Source organism: Trachymyrmex cornetzi, unplaced genomic scaffold (assembly GCF_001594075.2).
Source record: "Trachymyrmex cornetzi isolate Tcor2-1 unplaced genomic scaffold, Tcor1.1 scaffold1376, whole genome shotgun sequence".
Lineage (NCBI taxonomy): Eukaryota > Metazoa > Arthropoda > Insecta > Hymenoptera > Formicidae > Trachymyrmex > Trachymyrmex cornetzi.
In genome coordinates this window covers 258,487-278,015 of record NW_017295956.1, presented here as the reverse complement: position 1 = coordinate 278,015, position 19,529 = coordinate 258,487, and the positions used below count along the sequence as shown (strand labels likewise).

Here is a 19,529-nt window from a genome sequence, read left to right as displayed (position 1 = left end):
CTCACTCTAATCGTCTTTCTACCCCCACCATTGCCATCAGCGGTCCATTCTAGATGTCGATGGCCAGTACCGATTGTCGTAGTTTGGGTACTGGCGTAGTATTGGCAACTTACGGGCTAAGTGTCGAATGATAACTTGGGCCCAACACTGGCAGATGATACTAGCCCAACTGTTGTTACCCGGTACTGTACCAGTGTAGATATTGCGATCGGCCCAGTACTGCACCAGTACTGGTAACCACATTTCGAGCATTGGTGCAATATTGGCAATACTACGGCGCCGTACTGGCTGACAGTACTTCGGTCGTCATTTGACAGCCTGTCGTTTGCCAGTGATGGCCCAGCATTGGCTGACAGAACTTTGGCCGTTAGTAGGCAGCCGTTGTGTTGGCCAACCGTTGGTTTCGTTGTCACTACTGGCGACTCTATATGGGTAGTTCAATTTTCACTCTTTAGAGTGAGATTTCACTTTAAAGAATTTAGAGAGTACCAAAGTCTATTCCTCGTTGCCAAGAAACGTCCAACTATTAACAGCCTGATGAGAGATTGATTTGATGATCCATCCATTTTAACGAGCTGAGTGCAGCGGAATTCTGTAACTCTTAATGACAACATTGATAATGTTATATTATTGTTACGCAAATATTATATGGTACAAAAAAATATATAGTATATGATAACATAATGATACCGACACTGTCGTTAAGAATTACAAACTCTCAAGGCAGGAGTTGCGCATTAATCGTCATTTGGAATTCCTAATAATCGAGTGATCGAACTTCGATCTAGTGAGGCGTGTCAGATGAAGCATATATATCGATTCTTAACGGAACGAAACGCTTTGGAAACGGTCGCGCGCTCGTGGGAAGTTCATCGGCAATAAATCCTGACGGATGGTACTTTCTCGGGAGGATCGGGAACAAATGGAATTACATAAACGTTTCAAGAGCGCTCGACCGTTTTCATAATATACATTACCGACTTTACTCATGCGTAGAAATGGCGGCCTCCTTTTTGTCGCGCGCCAGCTCCTCCCATCTCGCCCATTAAATCATGCCGCTTATTGAAACCCTCTCGTGAGGCTTTTTTTACCGTCGTGCCCACCGACGAAATTCCGTCTTACATTTTAATTAGTTCGTTACGTGAGGTAATCTCTGCAACAGCGTATCTTTTATTATTATATGTATCTTTTATTATTATATATTTAGAAAGGGCTCTGGGCCCTTTCTAAAAGTGTCGTAAGCTCGTACGAGATAGGAAAGATCGAAGATATATTAATACCGATGAGTTTAGAAAAATCAAGAAACGAAATTAAGTGTCGAATATCTATTTTTAAACGATCCTTTTTTCGGAGGAAAAAATGTCGGATGGAATAAGAGAAGAATAATCAGAATGATTTGGAGTAAACTACTAGAGAAAGAATGCCATTTTTAGCAATTATTTACACTGAGAAAAAGATGCTAATTATTTGTCGTATACATAATTGGTAAAAAAATTATGATTAAAAGCTCCATTTTTATAGTTATTATTACTACAGTGTTAGTAATAATAATAATTTAGAATAATTTGATTTATATAATTTCAAGAAATATATAAAATGTTAGAACCGAAAATGACTACAAATTATAGTGAAATTATGGTGGTTGCAATCATTCTTTCTCTCATAATAGTATGAAGGAAAGATCCAATACAAAGCTTTGAATGCCGCGAAACGACGTGTTTGATTACCGAAGATTACATGTTTCTTGAAGCGTAGTTAATATTGACAGGCGACATTTCGGCTCTTCTCAGGCAGGTTAGTATTTCATTTGAACATCCGCAGAAGAAAACAGGATGCGGGCACTTCTTACCCGCTTATCGTTCGTACAGTAATACTCTATTATTTCTCTCAGTGTTAATGAAACGCGTTTATTGAAAAACATTTCTTTGCACTCGAAATAGAACATTTTACCTTATTGACTTGTGCGCCGAAGTCATTATCACTTGGTCACGGTCCGGCACTAACATGGTTCGAGATACAATTTCCCGGTAATCATTTCCAACATCTATAAACAACATGTTACAGAGTACTCGGGTATGCGGCATTACCGGTCTCGGGATACAGTGTTGTAGCCTACGTTAATTTCCTAATAATTGCATATTGCTTTTATGAGTAATGCTCCATCTGCGTTTACGCTTTACAATTCGGTGTGCTCTCGAAACAATTATAGGCGAAAATTACGTACATATGGGGCACATATATGGTACCTGCATCACAGAAGCTATTCTTTGAAAACTAATTACGCTTCATACGCATGTATTTTAATCTACAAAATTAAAAGAAAAAAATTGCTTCGTAAGAATAATTTTATAAAAGTAATAACTTAATAAAAGTAACATATAGAGACCGAAAGAGATATTCTTTGCTTAGGCCGTGAAGAAGACAAAAAGGTAGAAAGAGATATTGTTTTCAAGTTCGATCCATATATAATATATTATACAATTTTTATTAAAAGTTTTATAAGGAAAGTTTAACAAATCGATCGAGTTTTCCACTTCAAATTTGGTGTATCGATAGTGTATACTGGATCCAGTATATACCGGCGATCATTTGTGGTCGAGGCTCGAGGCTTCTCTCTTCCACTCTCGCTTTCGGCGCGAAAGAGGTGCTCGATCGTTCAGTAAGATTTCGTAATCCTTTTTCCAACCCGGGCGAGCTGCGACCGGCTCATGTGCGCAAAGCGCACACACGCTCGCGTTCCCACGTGCTTTCGCTCTCCTGACGGCTGTGTCGCGAGAGCTATCTGTTTCTCTGTGTGTATGTACGTGTACATATGTGACCAAACGTGGTTCTCGCGCGTCCGCCTACTTTCGCTAGTTTGCGTAAGAAACGTACCGTTGAAGAAACCGAATACGTGTATTCGGTTATCGGTGCAGATATTCGATAATATACCCGGGGTGATGCGGTTTCTAATCGACAAATATTTTTTTGTCATCTTAAATATTTATCTATGACTAAATCGAAAGTTAGATTTACGAAACTATATAAATTGCTCCAGACAGATGAGGAGCAGACTTTCGATTTACGTTTTGTCAAAAATTTGTAATTTTCAGAAAATGAGAAAGAAAGAAATTTCTCACGCAAGAAAATTACGCACTTTACAGAAAATAACTATATACCAATCAGTAGGATGTGAAATATTAAACGTAATTGCCGAACAATTGCTAAAATTGTTAAACAAATGCATTTGTTCGTTTCTAGTTAAAAAAACACAATGCACTTCGAAATGTTTGTGTTTTTTCAGCATATAGATTAACGATGAAAAAAATGCTTTCTGAACATCTTAAAGTAGCTTATAGTCTGAATCTTTCAACACCGAACACTACGCCATTTCTAACTAAAAAAAAAATAAATTTTGGACAAAACGCATTTTGAAAGTTTGCTCCTCAGATGATTATTTATTAATTTTTAATTTTGGAAACGTAATTTATGCGACAGAAGTCTTGCCATTTGAAAAGATGAGATAAAAATTTAATAATATAATAATATACCGACTATTTTGGGGGGTAAATCATTTATATCAAATTAAATAATTTCGGTATCAAATGCTCTAATGTAGCTATAAATGATGAGCAATTTACGACCTGTGCGTCGCATTCACCCACCTGTGAATTTTTTCGGACTCACTGGCTCAGCTGAAAATATATAAATCATATTTTTTATTAAATGAAATAAACCATATTATGCGACCCGTAAGATTTTATCTCAGATTTTATCTACAATATTTCTAAAAATAGTCCTCTGAAAATAACTATCCTAATTAAAAAAAAAATTACGCATCAGTGAGTGCTCTAATGAATTCTTTTATTATGTTTTAATTCGCATATCTCAAATTTCGAAATGGTGAAATTACCGAACTGTTAAACTTTCTCGCCTCAAAAGTTTTCGCGTCGAGATTGAAGAACGCTGATTGATTTTTCGGCACTGTTTACAAATGAAAGTGAAATTGTACACACTTTCCCTTTGTCTTGTAATCAGTGTCTGTCAGTTTTTGTCCATCATTATATCTTTCCTTAAAGGACTTACATTTTTATAGCGGTATTGCGAAAAATGTTACCCAAAAAGAAGCAATCATTAATAAATTATAAAATTGAAGACATAGATGATTTTTTAAATAGTTTTTAAAATATATATAAATATTTTCAAAAATGGAACAATTCCTTTTTACCTACGTATCATTTATTATTTTATATTTTACTTTGTTTTTCTTGTAGTTATTTATCATTTATATTTTCTATTTTGGCATAATTTATTATTCTACGTTTGAAACTTGTTCATTCTTTTAATAAGTTTTTTTTTTTTTTCGCGAAATTGTTGATCACTGAAAAACATAATAAATATACAAAATCGTATATGATTATAATATCGGCAAATTAGCTCGCGCAGTTTTTGATTTGTCATTTGAAGAGAAGGTCACAAGTCGCGAAAGTCATCTCTCTAATTCCTGAGGTATCGGTGCACTCTCGTTCGTTGAATGCATGCTGCATTGCAGGACCTTGCAGTTGCAGGCCGCGGCTGCATAAATCTGAACGCCTGTCTGACTCGAGTAAGCAAAGGTCTTCCCGTATGAAAATCGAAGGACGCTCGGCGTCCGGCCTCGCGCTTTCCGCGCGCGCATTGCGTGCAGCGCTCGAAATACATGCAAAAAAGAGGAACGCGCCACGCACTATCACCCCATCCATGCCATTTCGATGGAGGTCACCCAGTGAGTTAAGTGGGTCTCGACCACTTGGTTAGTGTGTCACGGCGTACTCGTTACTGAATAAACTTAATCTCAATACCGCAGTTAATAAGCCAATCGCGATAGGCTCACGCGATCCTCCTCTCTCTCTTTCTTTCTTTCTTTCTTTCTCTCACGTTGTCTTATTTTTTTATTCTACGAGGACCGCATTTTTCGCGAATGTTTTTCCCAAGGACTGTCATAGTCGAGAGGATGACAAGTTATATTTTAGGCCAGATTCGCCGAGAGTTTCTTGCAAAAATAATTTCGCAATGATCTGTTTAAATTCAAACATGTGATAACCCAATTTACTTATTTTTATTCTGATTTTATCAATAACGCAAAATAATAATTTTATATTCAAATTAATTTTAAGAATATATCTTAAAGCTTTAAATAATATATTTTATTTTTTGATTGAACAATTTAATGAATTAAGATATGTTGCTTATATTAAATTTTAATGTTAGCATTAAATTTTAATATTATGAATTTCCTAATGTTGGTTTTTCAAGAGATATCTAGTTATAAAGAAAGATATATATATATATATATATATACTAAAAATTAATTAAATTTGTTACAATTTTCTTCGAAAATAAAATTTAAATATAAACAAAACTTTATTTCTCAATTAAATTTAAATTATTTTTGCTTTATAAAATTAAAAAAAATTTAAGAGATTAAATTGCTAAAATACACAATGTCAAAAATGAGGAAAAAACTAAAAATATATTTATTAAACCTTTCGTGTAAAAAGTTAATATTTATTAAAGAATTATCACTAATCTCTATATATCGATTTATTCATGCATTTAAGAGTAGTTAAAATTTCAAATAAATATGGTATTGTCACAAAGTTACGTATTATCAGAGAAAATATAAAATTGGTTGCGCTGTTTTCCTTTTACTCTTGTTTATGTGTCGCTTTTTTTTACATCGATGAAGTATGCAATAAGTTCTACATGATTTCAAAAACAATTTTCGAACAATATTAAGGCAAAGTTTGGTCTTCCGTTTCGTGACACGCAAAGCTCCTTAGTGTCCATACACCTGAGCTCTTAGTCAGGAATTAAACTCCTCGACGTTCTTGTTATAATGTGATCCAGACATGCGATGGATAATGTGTCTTATGTCTTTTTCCAGAAATATAATCACGTTGCGATCGGATATTTTCCAAACGCGCCAAATGCACGCTGTATAAATTAAATTGGTTATTTGTTATTAAATGCGACTAAAATAATGTCAGAATATTATTTTGTATGTTCATGATACAATAGAAAAAAAGAAGAAATATAATGGTGATTACAGTAGCATCATGCAATTAATCACATCATATAAGCAGGATTGAGGATTATTTTGTACATATTTTCAAAGTGACAAATTATGAAAAAATTGCAGACTATTCTAAATCAGATTATTCTAAATCGTCGATTGTGTGATGGTAACGCGATTAGTGATCGTCCGAGCGATTGCGAATGTTTTGCAAAATCTATATTTATTCGGGTTTCATAAAATTTCTCTTATTCCATCCATTCGAATCGCCCGTCCACTTCGGTGACCCCATTTCGCCCACCGGCAGTCGATTTCGTGAGCTCGCAATTTCTGTAACTCGTGCGCACGCCTATATCGATTATATTATGAGGATTGTTCACAAGAGATGCGCGCGAACAGGTTTATAACTATAATTTAAAACCGGTGCAAGTGGGATCGTGGCATATTTTTCTCTTTTTTTTTTATTAACATATCATACTGTACTTGATGAAAAAGCGATGCTTGATTGCAATGACGAGTAAAATAATGTTGCATTACCTTGGATATATATTTAGTAGTGAGAATTTATGTCTCCTTGGGGTTGATTTTGTTTCTGGCATAAGATTTATGAAAACAAACGCGTGTGTGTCTGACTAGATCGTCGTTAAATTGCAGTGTGCGAAAATTTATTTCTAAATATTAGGAAAAATCAAAATAGACAACATACCGAAAATATAATTTATGAAAAATTAAATAAATATTATGTCATTATAAAATAATTCTCCAAAATTATATGTAACACCATATATACAACATATATCATATTATTTAATATAATGCGTAACGAATTTTATATATATCATTAAAAATATTTTTTATTTATTTTAAAGATTGCTAATACTTTTTAATATTAAGTTACGTTTATACATTACTTCTTGAATTATAATTCACATATTATATACAATAAATTAAACATTTCTTTCGATAATATTCCTATTGGGAAATTCTTAGTACATAAAGGATTAATAATAGACATGACGTTCGCTTCGTGACGCGCTAATGATCATAATCGCCGGTTTTGAGAACCACGACCCAGGGCAAGAAGTATTCTACGTAGCTACATCCGACGTGGCATGTTGATTCGTAACAGGTTGAATCATTTTACTTTCATGTCGGTCATGATTTGCGACTCTGATAAAAAGTGAGATCGGGAGAGGATTGGGCGGAGAATAGGTACATTGAGTATATCGAGATGATTTCGCGACAGCCCCGAATCCACCATGGTGTTTCGAAGGCAGACCGAGAGTGACCTTGGGCTCGATTTTGCTTCGATCCGTTTTGGTGATATTACAGTACTCCTCGATCGCCTGCGACCGTCGCAAAAAATAAACCGCAAGTCAATGTAATCACCAACTGCAACGTACGACCGCACAAAGCGAACCACGATGGTTCAAAAATCACTCTTTGGTCGGATTATTAAACACGCGAGACGAGGAAGAGATTCGCGGTAACTGATCGCGTGGCGGTTACCTATACAGAGTTTTACAATTGGCTCGGTATTGGACCATTATTGGCTGTCAGACTCTTTATATTGGTCTAATAATGGTAGTCAGAACTGGTCCAGCGTTATTATAATTGAATAATAACTTGAGCTCAAGAATTATAATGAACGATAATAATGAGTTATGAACAATAATGGCTCAAGAATGACAAACAAATAAAATTACAAATAAAAAGAAGTAGTACTTTGATATAAAAAAAAAATAGATATAAATTTGAAATTATATTTAATGCTTATATTTATTTCATTTTTTATTACAATTATCAATGTGCATTCACCAGAATATGGACGAATATTTCTGGTATAATAGATACTTAATGGCTATAATGGCTATAATGTTGGTCCAAGATTGATCCATTATCGTATACCATATTATCGTAAAAGTAAATTGGCATCTGAGATTGTTTGCCAACAATAGGCTAGTATTGAACGACAGATTCTTGGCTAATGGACAATCGCCATAGATCAACCAAGCATTGGCTCTGTTGTAATCTCGGACTGTCTTATATGGGCTGTTTTATACAGGAGCGCGACATATAAACATTCGGCAAAAAGAAATAATCCAAATCCATCGTAAAAAGAAGGCTCTATATATATTTATTTAAATGGATGATACTCTTTTACATGAAAATATTACAATATAAACATATCAACGATGAAAAATGGCAGTGTGTGTGATAAATTAATATTTCTTTCGATATTCTCGGTAAAAAACGGAATCTCTATATATCGATCAAAGAATCTACTGTTAAATAAAAAGTAATACGACAGAACAGAAATGTTCTATTTGAAAACAATAAATTTAAATCTTTATCTTTAAATATTTATGTCGCACTAAAAAAATCTGCGACAGTCAAATGTATGATGTTCGAATTAATAATTTGAAGTTTTGGCAATTACGTCCTTTGGCGCTACATTAACTTTACCGTAATTTTATTACTCGAGGATCGCGGATCTGGTACATGGCCGTATTATCCTTTATTGAATTGTTGTGGTCGAAAGTAGGACGTCGCCAGGAAACTCCGTATTCAGTCTGTCTGATAATGAAATATTCACTAGGATTTTTCTTGCTGCCATTTCATAGGGAAATGTTGTAATTGATCGACGTCTATTCCAGACCGTGACTTTAGCCTGCCGCATAGAAATATAGAAACATGGAAGAACATTTACGTGCCCCGGTATCCAATAAAATGCTAATACTGATGTAACAACGTCGGACACTTAACTTTACGCTCCATAAAATTATCATTTGATTTTTTAAAACTTCATGAAAACCAATTGTAAATAATAGTTACAGTTCCCTCCATGATTTGTTCAACGGTTTGTATCATCGTAAGTACGTTTTTATTCGTCTACACGTTTCATCCAGAACATTTCTGAATGTTTTATCTGACGAACATAAGGTTTCTCGTGAAAGCGCAGTATTTTTTTAACCTTTCGTAGCAAGATATTTCCGTTTGTTCGGAAATTATAATGTAACAATTTTTAATTTCGCATTTTCAAAAAGAATTCGGTATTTTTCTTGCAGAAGGTTGAATTTATATTAGCCAAATTGTCAAAAGTTTTATCTTTTGCGGAAATGTGTACAAGTGTGATGAAATACTGAACCAGGGGAAAGCCTTTATTAAAGTTGAACAAAATAGCGAATGCGAGAGAGGGAGAGAGAGAGAGAGAGGGGGGGAGGGGAGGGAGAGAGAGAGGACGGATCACCGCTGGATAAGAATGTGTGTCTAGTTTAGTGGGCAAGTAGGTCGCGAGGGAAACCAACGGCGACGTGGGTTACGCAACGTAGTTCCAGTGTTATACAACTATTGACTCACCGGATTAACAAGCAGGCTGGGTGAAAACGAAAGCTGAGTGCCCGTCAGACCGCCTTCGCTCTCCTCACCTCTCCTCGTCTGATCGTGCCTCGCTGAGCCACTTCGCGCCTCGCCTCACCTCACCTCACCTCACCTCGCTTCGTCTCGTCTCGTCTCGTCTCTCCGCGTCTCGCCAAGCTTTTGCGAGGCGCGTTGACGTAGGCACGCGCAGAGGTATGTATACCTTTACGTGAGAAAGATTACGAGGAGCGAGGAGTGATCAAGCATTCGTACAAATGGCGTGGATAATTAGACACATCGTTTAGCAATCAGCTCGTTCACTAGGGATTCACGTAGGAAAATTCATTCGTGCGTCACGTTCCGCTAAACATAATACAAATTGTACGGGAATAAATATAACATACAAAATACACGAGCATAGATGTTGACAGGTTGTTTCTTTAAAAGTCACTTTGATAGTTTAATTCTTCGAATGAATTAGTTAAGCAAAATTTGTATTATATAAACTGTATACTATAAAAAAATTAAAACACGGTAAATTTTCTGTATTTTATCTATATATAATAAAATATCAATGGAAATATTTTATACATTTATCATATCAGAAGATAAGTGATATCAAGAAAAGTTGAATATCTTGAAATTATTTACAGTTATGAAATTTATGTATATATATCTATGTATATATATATATATCTATATGTAGAAAAAGTTATTAAAAATTATAAGTTGTTGGAATTATATTTCTAGACAGACACAAACGGGTTAATTGGAAATAATTTGTATATTAAAATGAAACTATATAATAACTAAGACACTAAATATATTATGTAAACTGGAGAATTAATATTAAAGAGTAATTCAAATTAAAGGTATTGAACATAAAATTAAATAAACACACGTTATGTTATAATATTAAATAATCGCTTTAATAAAAAAATTTGAAAAGTAAACTTTCGTCAGCATTTTGCTGTGCTTTTCAGTGGATGACGATCCCGAGTTTAGCGCTTTTAATTGGCTAGCCTTTAGATTCTCAGTTATCTCGATGCTTCGGGAAAATAGCTCGGTAGAACCGTAGATGCAAGTCGATCTGCATATTTTTTGACGGATGCCGTAAAAAGGAATCAGGCCATTCGCGCGGTGCGGCGCGTATTTCTTTCGTACGAGGCACGCGACGAAGCAAGCTATGTAAATTGCAGTACAGAAGTCATCAGCCACAATTCGATTCCAATGTATTTTTTCGGTCGCTCGTTATATGTATAAGTGTAGCTTTATAATAATAATAGTAAAAGTACATATAGCTTCATATTCTAAAACTTTTAAAGTGAATCTCACTCTAAAGAGTGAAATTTCACTCTTAAGGATTTAACATTGAACCACTCATTGGCTCATTTTTCGCTCTTTAGAGTGATATTTAGAATGAGATTCCACTCCAAAGAATGTGTGTGTGTGTGTGTGTAGTGTTCTAAAAATATATATTTATAGTGTGTGTGTGTGTGTGTGTGCGCGCGCGCGCGCGTGTGGTGTGAATATAGATGTATCTCTTGTTTATTGAAATTTGTATTTCGCGAAATCGCGAAATATTCCGCGCAAAGAGAGCCTTGATCAGCTTCAGTGCTTTCCCATACTTATCGTGGCTTGTGCGGTGAGCGAATCGATTCTTACCTCGATCGAGAACGAAGTAGCAAAGGCGGCGTTGCGTAAGGCAAGTCGGCTTTTGCTTAACCGATTTCAACCCAAATGGTCGAGAACGATCGCGACTTAAGTGTTCGGAACAAGGCTCATCTGATCCATTCTTTTTTTTTTCTTCTCGATCTCTATCACGCTCCATGTAATTTGCACCATGGGATTCGAGTCTGTCCGAGAAGATTGTCGTTCATTTCGTGGCATGAGTTTTACAAAATAACCAAGCATCAAAGAAAGACACGGGGTTACCGCTATTTCCACGTATTTACCCCGTCGTGATAGCGTGTAAACCTGAACATAACCGTTTTCTGTTTGAAATCATGACGTGCGTTTTGACGTTTATAGCCGTTTGCCTTGAGCCCTTGATTACACTGATTATATGTAATGAGTTACGTCAATATAATGTAAGAGCTGAGAAGTGAAATTTGACTCTGAATACTCGAATAAACGTGTTGGTTACAAAGCATACACAATCGTTAAAAAAAATGATATTCTTTTAAATTGGGAAGAAAAAATTTAAAACAATGTTAATTACAAAATAAAATATTATCAATGTCGGAGCAAATCCCTTTGGATAGATTCCAATATGGTTTCATTGTACTATATGTATACATTCGCTGTTATCTTTTATTGGGAAGTTAGGTTATTATCTCTATTAAACATTATGGCCTGCGATTGTAACGTCAATTTCGGAGGAGATTTCTTTCCCTGACCTACATGTGTTTGGTAGAACAGATAAGACCTCGTAACACTTCAAGGATACATAATTTCCAGTCAGTGTTACTGAATAACTTTATGTAAAAGCGTTACTTCTTCTCTCGCGTTATATGCCGTCATACGGATGACGTGCAGATCGATAAAGTCTAATATGCCGATGAATTTACACTCGATGATCAATAATTATTATCTATTAACGGTGCATATGCAAAGCCATGACAGTCGTAATAGTCATAATAATCTTGCGCCTACGATAATCATCGTGGCACGCTTTCAAAATTATTCTATCGATTATTTAATTTATTTATTTAATTAAGTCAAGTTTGTGGTTACGAAGAAACAATTTGAAATGAACTTTCATTCGCGCTCCTTTATTTACGCGTTCGTAGAGTAAATCAACTGCAAACATTTTAATTTCCTCGCTGAAGATGGTTAGAAAATTAATTGAAACGCACGTCTCGTCGTTGGAAGAATAAATGGTCAAAATTATTTGTTTTGTGATCAATTTTTAATGTCTAAAAAGATCTCTTTTTGAAATATCAACGTACGATTTACAGCGCTTATTTCCTCTTGTATTTTCTTCGTATTTTCTCATTATTGTTAATAATTGTTAAGTTAATGTTCACAGTATGCTGCGTAAAATCAGATCCAATCTAAACCAAGCGCGAAGGAAAGCGAATGAGCAGAGCTCGCTACAATAAGTATACGGCGGCACCATTTGTCCTCATTGAAGCAAATCCGTTCGTTCGCATTCGTTCGCGCTTATTCGCTTCGTCTGAATCCGGTTTAAGATAAACCGTGCACATTGCTATTTCTGGCTCGGCACGGATGGAGTCACTTTCGATTCTTTCGATGCGTCCGACTGCTCATCCAAACCAGTTTCGCTGTCTTTCCTCATTCGAATTAGCGACGACGACGATTGTGTCTACACCGCGGGAGGAACCGCCTCCTATCTGTCACCGGGCCGCTCGCTTGTCTTATCGAGCAGCCGGATCGACGAAGATAATGCAGGTCGCGCGATACACGCGTTTTGTTTTCCCGCTGACTTTACCGACCTACCTCAAATTACGCGCGAGGCGCGATCCTTGTCGTAAACAATAGCTGCGTTCAGCAGACTCAACAGTTGAGTGAACGCTCGCTGCTATTCTTCTAGATCTAAAAGTCTAATTGGATGATCTAGAGGAATGCACCAATAACAGCGAGCGCTCACTCAACTATCGAGTCTGCTGAACGCAGCTAATAAGAACTTACCTGGTACGCGTTCAGATTCTAGACCGCGCGTGTTCATAGTCAGTTCTTACTTCAAAATCGTCTCAAGTAATGTTTTAAGATGCTATTAAGATTGCTCTGTGATTGGCTTGTAACATTTTAAGACTGTACTTAAGACAGTCTTAGAATCGACTATGAATAGACCTAAGGCCTAAAATATCTTTTGCAAAAATGTCTTTAAGACTCAGTTTCACAACTCACGGTTAACTCTTGACCGAGGTTCAACTTAGTTTCTCATATCTTTCCAATTCTAGAATTAGAAAGAGACAATGAATAAGTTGAACCTCGGTTAAGAGTTAACCGAGGTGAGTTGTGAAACTGGGCCTTAACCTTAAGTATCTTCGTAAGGTTAACGCCGAATTAGCTATACGCGATTCGCCAAGTTCGCATTCGTTGATTACCATTCATTTACTAACGATTTTTTAACAAAATAAAAAAATGCAAATCATCGTGAATCAATTGATTTATGTACGGAGCTACAAACAATCAACTACAAATCGTATGAATCTACACTGACAAAAGACTTTCAATTTCGCTTCGAAAAAGATTGAAGAGAAAGAATAAAAACGCGGAACGATTTTGAAATAACACGTGAGCAATGTTCTTCACGAAAGGAGAGTTTATTTACATGACAGCCTTTTCATACGTCGTAACGAAGTAAAAATAAAAGGGTGAAAAGATACCACGGCTTTTCTCAACTGAATAGTTGGATATTTCTTTTTGTTTTTTGTTGTAGCAGTTTCTCTTTCGTAACATACCGACTTCAATTTCTGTGGCTCTCTTAACACAGCTTCTCTCGAAAAATAAAATGTTAATCGTGCGAGCTATTTTACATCGCGGTTTCGCAATAGCTCTCTGATTGAGTATGGAAATGTATTTGACACCGAAAAGAACCGGTTTGCGCGCTCGATCGCGCGCTCCAGCTAATCTTATACACGATGCCACATGCTTACGCGTACGACGCGCAATAGAAATTGACACTACGTTAGCCGTTAACGCTGTAGATCATTGACAGAACGATTTAGTAATCGCGGGATACCGAGTCGGTCACGACTGGTATACAAGTACCTACCTACTACCTTTCGTGCAACGAAAGCCGACGTTCAAAGGCTACACCGAGAGCTATCTTTTTCCGTATGGCGTAAGACAGGAGGACGGATGTACACAGTACATTAACGCCGCATCGTTTCTCAATTTTCTGATTTCGAATCTGACTGCCCTTAATTACGACACGTCCGAGAATGCGTTGCATTTCAAAAGAACTGATGGATTTATTCATTTAAGATGATTCTCCGAAACGATCAGTTACCAAAGACATGCTATCCCCGTTTCCTGTGCCTTTAAACCGAAATAGTGAAATCGGTCCCAAAAGCCCGTTACGTAATGAGGAAACGTTAGACCGAGGAGGACCTGTTGACCAACGTCGGAAATATTACGTACCGTATTACATTCACTGGAGTATAATCCGCAGCGCGGCTCGGAAGCGAAAGAGAGGCTGCGATTTGCTCGAAACAAAATTCCTTACAAACTTTAAATTATTTTATGAGAACGTTACGCATTAATCAACAAGCTAATTTAATCAAATTATAATAGAATTATTTTAAACAGTTTGAAATAAAAGAGAACGGTGTAAGACAAAAAGAAAAATGCATGAAAAATACGATAAATTCAGAAAGCAACTTAAGATACAGTTTAAAATACAATAATTCAATATTGCGTGTATATCTATTTGAATTAGAAACTAAACTCATGTCTGATGTCGAAGGCTAAACATATGTCAAGGAAGTCGTCAAAGATGAGCTCTATTTCGAATGAAGAGGAAAAAAAAAATGGAGAAATCTTTTATTTTTCTTCTTGTCTGCACACAGAAAATTATATACTGTACGCAAATATTAATTGTTTCAAGTATTTAAAAAATAAATATCCGCAAATCATATAAATTCAATTTTCGTAAGTATCAAGTTTATTAAAAATATGTTCTGAATCCTAGTAAGTTTAATACTTTAATCAAGATTATTAAGTTAAAACAAATTCAATTTGCCTATTATATAAGATCGCTTCTTTGATCAATTTTATAATATTCTTCCAAAAACATTAATTCTTGTTTTTAATATATAACAATGAATTTTCATAAACATATTTTAAGATTATTACCAAGGAAATATTCTTTGTTAAAGATAATCGTTACTTAGAAGAAAGAAAGTAAATACTTTTAAGTAATTACTTTTCTTAGCAATACAATGATATTTTTCTGTTTGTGTCTCTCGCGGACACGATGACTGCCGATGGTTGTCGAGAGACCACTATAGTATAATTTCGTGGCCTAATAGAGAGAGATTCGTTTCGTACGCGAGCAATGCGAGCATTCTCGCATACCGCGGACAAGAGTACGAAGAGGGCAGGAAGGGAAGAGACGATAAATGAAAATAAACTGTTGCAACAGTTTGCCCGCTCTCCTCCTCCTCCGATCCCTATCCTCTCGTCCTTCCTCACCCCCGCGAGCCGCCCCGCAACCTGCGATAAGTGCTGCCGCAAGGGGTTGTGGGTGGATGGCGGTGATCAATAAGCGGTGACATACTTACCGAGTAAACCTGGCCCAGTTTCAGCGCGACCTCATTCCATCGTTCCTCCCTTCCCCTTGTTCGCCTTCGCCTCCACCACCGCCATTCGCCATCCACTTCTGCTTCGACCCCCGCGGCCCGACGGCCCCGTCGCGTCGCGCGCTTCTTCCTCGCCTGCTCACCCGCTTCCTTTCTACCCTCCCTCTCGCCAGTTTTTCCTATACTCGCTGCTTCTAACCCTTTGACGCACGATGCATTTCTCACCTTGCCAGAGTAACGTTATAAATTGTGGACATTAGATCATAACTTTTATCTTTAACCTGAAAATTCTAGTTGTACTCTTATTATTGTTGTTATCACATTGTTACGTAATATCTAAATCTTGACGTATCGCTCGCGTGTTTTATAATTTATAGATAAAATAACATTCTCAATAAGATAAATATCCCGCAATTAAAATGCTATTACATTATGCTTTTATTCGTAAGTATTTTTTCACGCGCGTGTATCAGATCCAGCTCTTAGTAAGTCAATATTATAAAAATCAATAAGTACAATTGATAGTACAAAGTATATATTGTAGACTTAACTCGTAGAATCACCTAGATCGTGGATTTGATAGACAACAAATTGATTAGCCATGTAGTTATCATTTATATTTTATCATGAGAATGTCACAGAAATTATATGATTCACAGCGCAAATCGTCTATGTAAATATAAACGTGAGGCTTATTTTATAAATTAGATCGGGATATTACGACTCGGAATTGTCTGACGGAATCGTCCGAGTTGCGCGGTCTGACCTAATTACCATTCGTATCACATTCAGAAGCTTTCATTTGCATAACATGTAAGCGCTTTATCAATATGTATTTTTTTCATCCTTTTGGCCCGATAATAAGTTTCGCTCTATTTATACACCAAAATGATACGTAGAGGGGGAGGAGTAACATATGCGATGACCTAAAAACATCATTCTAACACTATAATTACAAAAGCTTGACTTTACACTTCGCCGGGATTTATTCCGACTGAATTTTTTGCAGGAAAAAATGTCATTAACGCAAATCACTCAAAGAGACTCTGTTATTAGTGCTGGATACACCGCACAGGATCTTCGATCGTATGCTACGTGGAAAGAGTCTGACCTTTAAATCCATGACACGGTTAAACCTTCCGTTGCAATGAGCGAATGCGCGCTCTTGATTCCGAGAAAAGTGTTTATTTTTATTGTCATCGTAGAATGTAATGTGAGAAATTTGTTTATCATTAGATTGATCATTATTGATCGATAAATATACATATATATTGCGCGATTGCAAATATTGCAGTTTGTTATTTATGTATCTTTGTCTAAATATCATTACTATATAATAAAGTCATATATCTTGTCGGTTTCTACATCATGTTTTTACCTCAAGTAGTCTATTACTATTTGGTGAAAAATCATTGCGCTCTTAATAAATTGCTCATTACAGAGAGAAAAAAGTGTTATATAAAAGCATTCCTTTTAAATCACTTTTAAACTTTTGTATATTATTTACATAATATATTATTATATATATTATTGTAGCACTGAGTTGACGTTAGAATTAGACTCTTTTAAATAAAATCTTCAAAGTTGAAACGCAATGTATTACAAGCAGATATCATAATAGTTACTTTTCTCTCGCCTTTTCGTTACATACACATTTCACGTCAAGTGCAATAATAGTTCTTAGCGTTTCTTGACCATAAATAATAGGAGAATAAATCGCGCGAGCGATGTAGACAATGTGATGTGAAATAAAGAGGCTATGGAAAATGTCGAACGTTGAGATCGAGGGTGTGAGTCCTCAACTTTCGGCTAAGAAATACATAATGATACTCATCCGTCCAATCTCGTTCATCTTAAGATGGTGTTTTTGGTAATGAAGATAAGTCCGGTCATATAATTACGCCGATCATTAAGCAAGTCGGACGAACCGTCGTTACTCGGAACAATTATGCATTCATTAACCGCCGACCGGCCCACACCCTCCTCACATCTCCGCCGGTTATTTATCAGATATTGCGAAATGATGACGAGGTACTTGATGTAGGAAATGTGACGTGAGGGTGAAAAAGTTAATTGGCGATGCTATCGCATTAATTTGACGATACGGTTGTCCGTCGCGCATCAGACCGCAAATCGTTTCGTAATCCTTAAAATTTTGATCGGCATGGCATATCGTCATTATTTCGTGCGTCGCGTCGGCTCGAACTATCCGAATGTAACGGCGCTGTATTTCCTGTGAACGCGAATAATGTATAAAACGCGATCGATTTTCATCGGGCACGGAACAGAACAGTCGATGGATAACCGACGAGTCAACACCGGTGAAGCGGCTACGGGAAGGTGCGCAACTCGTCCTCCCCGTGACGAAACGCTCGGCTGCGCTAAAGGCTGACCTTGAATGTACTTATCTACCGATGGGAAAGACCGCTCGCGAGTGGTTGCTACGCGTGTTACTCGGCTTGTTCTGAATAATTTCACAGCTTGTGCGTGTATCGCACGCGGGTGCCATATAGTGTGTAATACTGCATGAGCGTCGTAAGTGAGACGAGGCGATCTCCGATATTTGCCGATCTTCCTGAAACTTGTAGATCGGATATAGGCAAAAATAGAGCGGCGAGATATAAGACAGATCTCAAATAGAAAATACATAGACGCGAAGAGAAAATATAAAAGCGTCAGAAACTGCTATAAAAGTTGGAATAGTGAACAGAATGGTAGCAAAAGTCATCTAAGATTATGCTGTTTTCCTCTATTTTCATAATCTATTACTTTCTGCTACCATTCCGTTTATTGTTTTAATTTTCAGCTATTTTGATAAATCTTAATTCTAGTTTTTGACAAGGATAATAATCGAAAGAAGGGTCTCAGTTTAAAATAAAATTTACAATATTTAATCGAATCTCGAAAATGTCCATAATCGAAAAACTTATTAATACATTTATTTGTCTTGATGCATAGTTTCTCAGAACAGTCCCGAATTGGGAAGAGCACATTTTATCGTATAAATAAATAAATCTATAGATACTACATAAGTAAACTACACGACGCACTACGGTTCCTCTTTAAGCGTTCTCTTGGGGGCCGCACAACGCTTTCTGGGCTCGATCGTCGCAACGATCTAAATTAGGAGATGGTCCAAACCAATCTGCAGTTGCCTGAACTTGGTAACGTGGAAATACAATCGAGTCTGTCCCTATGGCTCTTAAAAGATATAGTCGAATGTCGTTCAATTCTTCTTCAATGACATTCAATGAATAACAAAGATGGAGCGACATTTGAGTAGATCGTGTCTCCTAAAAGGAGAGCAGCCAATATTTCATCGCGACCCCCCTCCCCCTCCCCTTAACCGAAAATTCATTACGAGAGGAATGCGTGAATTACGAAGAATTCATGACATGACGCATACGCATGCACGCGTATGCACTGTATGCAGGGAAAGGTGCCCTCGCCGTGAGGTGGTCCGGTCCGCGCGAGAGCTCGTCTAACAGCGAGAACGCGCTTTACGCGCTCCTCTCCCGCGAGTGCGCGGGTGCGCGGAGAACCGAGAGAACTGTGTCAAGGGCAAGATCCCTGCGACCGACGCGACGCGACGCCGACACCGACGGGGCGGCGCAGCCGAAACGAGACGGAGCGAAATGAAACGAGAGTTTTACCTGCCCCCCTGGCACTGTTTGACCGCCCGCAAATCCCGCAAATCTCTCCACCCCCCGCGCCTCCCCTACCATTCTCTCCCGTTACCAAATCTCTTCTTTCTCCATCCACTTACCGTACTCCATCATTTCCACGAACCTCATCAAGATCATCGGCTTGAACGTCGGCGAGTCCTTTTGCACACGTCATTGGAAGAAATGAGAATTATTAAT

General features: G+C 36.9%; 1 protein-coding gene across 4 annotated transcripts in view; it reads left to right on the top strand.

Moving 5' to 3' along the window:
* LOC108770889 (regulatory protein zeste) overlaps positions 1-16,735 on the top strand; it is a 35,492-nt gene extending 18,757 nt beyond the window's left edge. For all 4 annotated transcript variants that reach the window (XM_018522646.1, XM_018522647.1, XM_018522643.1 and 1 more), the window contains one exon: positions 16,676-16,735. In XM_018522646.1, coding sequence (XP_018378148.1) covers positions 16,676-16,722 — 47 coding nt within the window. In that variant the 3' untranslated portion in view covers positions 16,723-16,735. The remainder of the gene's footprint in view (positions 1-16,675) is intronic.
* Positions 16,736-19,529: the final 2,794 nt, after the last annotated feature.